This window comes from Styela clava, chromosome 4 (genome assembly GCF_964204865.1).
Source record: "Styela clava chromosome 4, kaStyClav1.hap1.2, whole genome shotgun sequence".
NCBI classification, from domain to species: Eukaryota; Metazoa; Chordata; class Ascidiacea; order Stolidobranchia; family Styelidae; genus Styela; species Styela clava.
Genome location: NC_135253.1, coordinates 12,971,090 through 12,979,052, shown reverse-complemented (window position 1 = coordinate 12,979,052; position 7,963 = coordinate 12,971,090). Strand labels below are relative to the sequence as shown.

At 32.7% G+C, this 7,963-nt stretch overlaps 1 protein-coding gene across 3 annotated transcripts; it reads left to right on the top strand.

The window, feature by feature from the left end:
- Positions 1–638: 638 nt before the first annotated feature.
- On the top strand, positions 639–7,687 carry LOC120327262 (cytochrome P450 2C15-like). 3 transcript variants are annotated; one of them, XM_039393719.2, is made up of 10 exons: positions 639–1,123; positions 1,822–4,153; positions 4,802–4,941; positions 5,186–5,282; positions 5,351–5,460; positions 5,709–5,818; positions 5,904–6,019; positions 6,191–6,335; positions 6,730–6,890; positions 6,962–7,687. In XM_039393719.2, the coding sequence occupies exons 3-10, from the start codon at positions 4,820–4,822 to the stop codon at positions 7,277–7,279; spliced, it is 1,179 nt and encodes a 392-aa protein (XP_039249653.2). In that variant the 5' UTR covers positions 639–1,123; positions 1,822–4,153; positions 4,802–4,819; the 3' UTR covers positions 7,280–7,687. The 3 variants fall into 3 exon arrangements, with proteins under 3 accessions (XP_039249653.2, XP_039249654.2, XP_039249652.2); XM_039393720.2 differs by lacking the exon at positions 1,822–4,153; XM_039393718.2 differs by lacking the exons at positions 639–1,123; positions 1,822–4,153 and adding an exon at positions 4,179–4,429.
- The last annotated feature ends 276 nt before the right edge of the window (positions 7,688–7,963 follow it).

Sequence of the window (7,963 nt, the reverse complement as noted above, 5' to 3'; positions counted from 1 at the left end):
AGAAGCCTATTTTTGTACTATCGAATGTTTTAAAATTCACAGACATATCTTTTGCCATGTTGGTTTACACTCAGATTTGTGGGTTTTAAGCATATCGACATATGTAGTGCGTTTTCTTAGAGTTATCCTGAGAATGTTTAGTATTATAAGTATCATGAATTCACGCATTTGCATATTTTCCAATTCACCTGATAAATTCCGCAGTTTTGCTAAGTATAATCAAATGATTGCCTTTGCAAGCTATTGAATCAGTTGGTATTTTGCATTATAGTCTAATTTTTTGAAAATATACGATTGTCATATATTTCAAAAAGGCACGAATTAGGCGCAATGTCATGCCAATCTTCCATGTTTTACTTCGCTTACTTTCTTCCGAATGAGTTAAGCAAATATATACAAGGAATCATGTACAAGATCCACATGTGAGATAACAAGAACTCACAGAAGTCACGTGCAACCTTTAAACTTCATTGTCAATGAGGCAAAAAGGAACAGATTTTATCACTTACAGACGAAACTTTGATTCAAGGTCAAGAACCAAAATCCATTTGCAAACAGGTTTTTCACTATCTTTTGCATCTTGTCAAAATGATCACGTTTCTTGACCAAATGGCATTTTGGGCGTGAAGTTAGACTATGTTATCGTTCGTTTGCATCAGAAGTTATGTTATGGTATTGAAGAGTTGAAGTCGGAACTAAGGCTATACTGCATCGTATTCTGTATTTTGTCAAACATTATAGCTCATCCTTAACTTTACTTATAGATGAGTCTCTTTTTACTTCTGAGTGAATTTGCTTCGACATATTATTTGGAAAAATAGATTTATAGTTTTATTTGTTGTAAAATATTACGTCATTTTCTGCTTTTCATTTGGCTTGGAAAGAAGCACATTTTATAACCCAAGATGGCTAAAATTAACAAAAACGAGTTGTAGCATGGGATTGTGAAGACTTTTTGTAAAATTCATTTTCAATTGCCGCGAAACTTTGCATTAAAAGATATTTATTCAAACGACTTCTATTTTGTATTTAACATAGTTTTAACCTTTTTCAGGTATCGATATTACTTGCCTCCGACTCGCTGCGTAGATCATCTCACAGTTTTCCACATAGCTCAGTCAATGTGAGTAAGATTTTAATTTTTATTTTAAATTGATTACACGGAGTAGGTTCAATTTATCTTGTTATCATACCCGCAGTTGCTCTCCGTAGATCACATGACTGCAACATTACTTGGCGTCACTTGACTTGCATTGTTTTTAATTAAGCGTCATATCCGGGAAAGCAGGCAGGTAAATGATGATGCGTACTCGAGGTACAAAATAAAGGAGATGTCGATCGAATTTATCTATTTTTAAATTGTTTCCTGGCGACATTTAAGTGGATCGTTCGACGCGCTACGTCAACACAAATAAATGGGCGTTGAAATATAATATGGAAACCCGTAAAAGATTATCAAGTTTATCTACTCAATAAGTAAAAGTTTTAAGCTTTTCAAATAGGTTTAAATTGAAAACTTAGCATAAAATAAAATACCAGTTAACTTTACTAACTTTCTTACGAAGTTACTTTGTGTAATCCAATTACATGTACCGCAAGCAAACTTGTGTTGCCAAATGCTATTTATAATATTTATTACTGGTTTTGTTTTGGGGTAATCAAATTATTAACAACATAACATAAATGATCACAAGACCAGTCCGACCGTCAGTGGAAGGACCTTATACGGTGTACTTAACCTCAAAATACAATTGATCGAAACAATGGGAGTTATTTTCGAACTATACTTAAGGTAATCTGATGATTGGCCTATTTTTACAGCTTATCAGAATATCTCCCCCACGTATCTTACGCAAGCGACTTCGCGGGTGGAATGAACCTGAACCACTGCACCATATGTTTCAGGAGTTGTCGATGCATGTCGATCATTTTTATGATGTCAATATTTTGGTTGATTTTCTTTTTTGTTTGAGATAACTTCAAATCATTTGAGATTAATTTACTTATATTATACTGTAAATCAGTGATTCTCAGGGTAGGTATCGAACCCAGGCTGCAAAATAGATAAAACAGGAGGCGAAATCTCAAACGGAGTGATAAGGGAGATTGCTCAATGACGAAAATCCGAAATATTGCAAAACTTGTTTATTTACATCGTTTATTTGCCAAAGGAGAATTTTTCTAGTGACTTGTGCTTCCGCCGGAAGGACAGCATGACGGCAGAGCTCGACGTGTGCTGGTTCTGCTCCCCACATATCCTAGCAACATGTTCTAATTTCAGGCAGGGACCTCAGCTAGTACTGGCGTTTGCTAATCATGTTTCTCGTAAGCGCAATTATTACACTATTATTCAGTAGCGATGCCGGAGGATTTTAAGAACTACTTTTTAAAATTTTCGAGTGGACCGCAAATGTCGCTAATAACGCGTTAGATTTGGACAACTCAAATTTTGTTAAAATCGCCGATCGTTTATGTCTGCGTGACATTGGTATTAACGCCGTGAACATCGATATATTATGTTGGTAAATCACATTTCATCGCATTCTCCCTATCTCACACAAGTATTCCTCTGGACATGTGCCACGAGTACGTGGATACATTTTCTTCTCGTCCGGATCTGTGCATCTAGTGTGAAAACTTGCTATAATGCGATCATTTGTGACGAGACGATAATTATAACCAATAGATCGATTCGCAATTCAAATTTTAGACTAAAAATAAGGGATTGCATAATAAGACTAAAAATCGGCTTTGCAATATATCTAAATTGTAACGAAAAAGAACATGAATTTTGTTTTAAGAGCGTCGCAACAGACTAAAAACCTCATGGCGTTGCAAATCGACCAAATTTTGTGTGCAATGGCTAACATAATGCTCGGTCAGTAGTTTTAATCGCGCTACAATAAATTGCACTCTTTGGGATTTTATCCTAACAATAATCTTAAGTGGCAGTCAGTGTTTCGAGAATAGCTAAAATTATTGCCAAGACGAATTGACAAGATTGAAACAAAAACGAATTAAATCTATTTATAATCCGGCAATTTGCCAGGTATTTTTCAGTACAAAAATTGTCGTGGTATTTCAGAGTATAATAATGCTTTTATTTGCCGTAAGCCGAAGCATTCCCTCTAACATAATTAATTTATGGCAGGACATCTTTAATTGCACGTATAACACCCATGGATTGAATATTTGGCGCAACCGAAAAATCATTATCTCTTGAAATAGATGGCTACTTTAACAATTGTGACAAAAACGGCTATCTTTAAAACTGGCGTAATCTCGGCGACTGTTTTAAAAGCCAATACACGGGAATTTCCGTTTCCGATTTTAAATAAAATTTACTGAAGATATCGTTTGGCGCAAGTGATCTGGAATTTTTGACGAAATAAAACTGTTGATTCTTCCATTTTTAATATCTTATTTGCTAAAAAAAAAAGGTCATCAAATCGAAGAAATCGCCTTTATTTCAGCAAACGGGATGGTTTGAGATTGTATGTGGCCAAATTTTAAAAATTCGTTGAAACCCATCCATCAATCTCATTAAAAACATCAGTGAACCATGATTAAGCAAATGAAGATATCGGTCAAAAGGACGAAGTCGAAAATGCGAAATCAAGAACAAATCATACGCGAATCAAAAGGAAAAAAATTTGATTTATGACGCACAATACATTAATAAATATTGCTCGTTGATATTAAGTACGTATGTGTCATATGAAAACAAATTATCATTAGCTGAAACGTGATATGTTTGAAAGCAATGATACGGAATAAGGGAGAAGAAGATGCTTTGTTTCATAGTGAATCCCACTTAAAAAACATGTCAAGCACGTAACAAATGACCGTCCGAGAGGACACTAAAGGTTGGATTGTTTCGTAACTGGTAGCAGAATATGTAGTATGTAATCACAATTCAGATTTAGCGACAGACTAGAGTAATCCTATGTGTTGAAACTAATATGTTACATTATCTAATGATATCGTTACAAATTAAATTAAATGCATTTTTTAATGTGAAATAGGTTTAAAACAGAAAAAATGCGTTCAAAACAGTAGTCAGAAGTTTTCTAGACAATTACAAGTTTAGTGAATTATGTCTGATGTCTAATCATGTCTATTATAAGTGTTACAATTGCACTCTGAAAACTTGGTAAGAAAAATAATAAGAAATACTTCTATAATTTGTAATTCTTCCTTCTATGCAGTAATGAATTCATTTGCGGTTATAGCGTTAATAGTAGTCGTTTGTGTGATATCGGTTTATTTGTTATGTTTTTTATTATCGAAAGCACGGAAATTGATAAAATTTTTATACAAATTGTCGTTGAATCCATGTAAAGCACTGCGCGATGTAGGGCTTGTTTCTTCGTTTCAATATGGCGGACAGATGTGGTTTATACTGAATGATTTTAATTCTATAATTCGGGTAAGATCTTTTTTACATTCGTTTCTTTATCCAAAGTGTATTCATATATAAAAACAGATATATATATTTAAATTTCAATCTTGACAACAATAGTAACATAACGTTAAATTATTACGAAAAAAATGAATTCCAATTTTTCAGTATAAATGAAATTTTTGCACAAAAATAGGAATGGGTAACCAAACGTTTTTCCCTTATTTTTTTACCTCGTTGGTAACAATTCTGCATGGAGTTTGTGAGAATTCTATAAAATTGTTAAATGAACATTGGTATGAAAAAATCTTCGGCCTCTGAATTGCCTTTAGTTTATGGATCTGATTTTTTTAAATTGGATATAAAAAGAATGATATTTTAATAGTTGTTTATTTTTAGGCACTAAAGAGAGGAAACATGTGTTCAGGCCGACCAAAATTACATTTTTTACAAAAATGGGGTGGGGAATGTGGAATTGCATTTATTGACGGTAATATTTGGGAAATTCATCGAAAAATAGCAACAAAGTCTATAAACAGGTGAAGAAAAGTCAAATCTGCTAATTTGTGTTTATGCATCTGAAACAAAATGACTGGCTAACTAATCTAATGCACGACATAGACTGGAAACTGGACGAAAGGCCGCGGTCATATGATTGAGCCGTTTTATTGGTTTTCCTATCTCGACAAGTCACTCACGACGTTCACTCGCAAAATTATATAATAATTCATTTAAAAAGAAAACTGATTACTGTTACTCATCAGTGAATTATTTTACTTTCAGGTTTTTGGGAGACCGTGCAATATCAACAATAAGGAACGAATGCGAACGGTTAGTGCAATATATAGATGATTTACAAGACAATCCAGTGGACTGTGAGGTAAGGAACAGTGGAAGAAAGTAGGAACAAAAAATCAAAATGAGAAAAAAAAATGTTTTTTTTTTCAGATTTTACTTATGAAAGCGATAGCAAATATTACATGCGACCTTGTGATGAGAAAACGGTTTGGATATGATGATTCTGAATTCAGCGATTTAATACAACGAACAATTTTAAAGTAAGTGGTAACAAGGGACCGATATATACTCGAATTTTGTAAATTTTGTACAATATCATAATATGAATAAAATAAAACCTTCGTTATGTGATACCGAAAATTTATTTTAAAAAATATAACAAAATCATGAAATGAATCTACAATTTTATATTATGTTTTTTTCTTAAAAATATGATCTGTTTTCTTGATACACAGCGACATTTTTAGAATAGTGGTCAGTTTTCTATTTGGTAATTTTTGCATTTCAGTCAGTCTTCGCGTTTACTTGGAGGAATAATATTTTTTCCAATACTTCAATATGCACCATTTTTTCGAAGTTCTTATGTCAAATTTTTTTCCACCATTGACCTCATAAAGAGTAAGTACGAATGTATACATATATGCTAATCTAGATGTTGGAAGATCACTAAAATATAGTTTTATTCTTCGATTCCACCGTTCAGATATGTTCAAGAAAGTAATCAGACAAAGAACAGAAGAGCAGCAAAACGAAATTCATCCAAAATGTTTCGTTGACTACTTTCTGAGAGATATGCCGGGAGTTAATACAGCAGAAAAGGTGATATAACAAACAGCAATATTATTAAATAATCAGATAATAAAGGTATATCGTTTAAAAAAAACGACAAACGTTGTGAATTTTGCTCTGCAGTGATCCATAATATACTGTATGCATCTTGAAATCAGTTTCATATTTTTTCAATTAAATATTTTCAACACTGATTTTTAGGAAAATCGGCTTGTTCAATGTTGCTTTGAATTGTTTGGAGCAGGAACAGAAACGACAGCAACTACATTAACATGGTGTATTCTCGGTCTTGTTCATTTTCCACTTTATCAAGAAAGAATACTAGGAGAAATACTTGATGTAACAGGTGAAAATCAACTTTATTTATTGCTTTGTTTTCGCTTGACCTAAGGATTGTGGCACATATGTAAATACCAACTATGTGAACAGGTACATGTAGATTTTTTTTCCCAACAATTCAATTACACAAACAAACCAGTAAAAAAAATGTGAACAAACAATAGAAAAATGCTAAACCAGAGAGACAAGATTCTCTGATTCTCTTGCTTAAAAATCAACATTTTATTAAAGGTACACTCGAGAATAACACCTAACTATAAGTTTACCTGTATGTGTATATCATATGTAGATATCGATCAAAATCAATAACATTCACCTGAACTGCTCACTAAATATAAAATCTTTGCTGGAATGCAAACATTATTTTACTATTGAAAAACAATATATATATATTTCATCAGGTCACAATGAACTTCCAACAATCCATCAAATACAAGAAATGCATTTTACAAGAGCATTTATTCAAGAGATAATGAGATATCATCCCGCCGCACCCATTACACTGCGGAGAACAATGTCCAGCTTCAATCTAAACAAGCAAAATGTAAATGAAAATTCCAATGTAAGTAAAAGCATTTGACAACCTTACGATTTATTTTTCCTTTTTTAAACAGATTCAATTATTTTCTACAGGTTCTTGTAAATATATGGGCGGTTCATCACGACAAAGATCATTTCCAAAATCCAGGAATATTTCGTCCAGAAAGATTTCTTGATTCCAGCAGCCATTTTATTGTTGATCATCACGTGATGCCATTTTCTGTCGGATCACGAGCGTGTCCAGGATTTCAGTTAGCAAAGATTGAAATCGCATTGGTTTTGATCAGTCTATTGCAGAGTTTCCAAATAGCTTCTTCTACGAAAAAATCATTGACACCATTTGAAGAAAGAACATTTGGACTTGTATGCTGCCCAAAACCTTTTGAAGTATTGTTTAAAAGAAGATTATGACACATAAAATTTTATCAGAAAAAGTAAAAATTTGTTTGGTGCACTTTTAGCGTTCAATTTTTCCATTTACCAGAATATGGTGCCAACGTACTAATTACTCATCAATACATGTATACTTCTCACCTTACAAAGGTGTTATTTGTAAATCCTCTTTTCATTTTCAATTTTCAAGAATAAAAAGGTCTTTTTCAAAATTATTATTCAATTGTTTTACATATATTTTCTGGGTTATCAGGGATTTGGTGTTTTACTTGAACTTTCATTGAGTTTTTAACAGTACGCTACCACGTTGTTCATCGCGTTCATACATTTGTGCATTGCTCTCTTATTGATGAACACATTGTGTAGTATTGTGTATTGTAATCAAATCCTTTTTCCTTTTTGTATATTCATAATAAAATATTAATATTTTTCTCAAAATAACGAGTATTCAGGGTAATCTTGGGGACATATTTCGGATATCTATGATGATTTGTAATCTATATCTACTTCCGAGTTCCCTATCCTGTGGGTGTGTAAAAATAAGGGGAGAAAGAAAAAAAGAGATCTAGGTTTTACATAATCAAAGCATATGCGACGAAATATCAATTTTGTGTGGATGTCATCCACAGAATACACACAAACAATTGTCATCGTTCAATTTTGTTTCCTGAAAAAATATTTGAACAAAACCAAGCACATTAG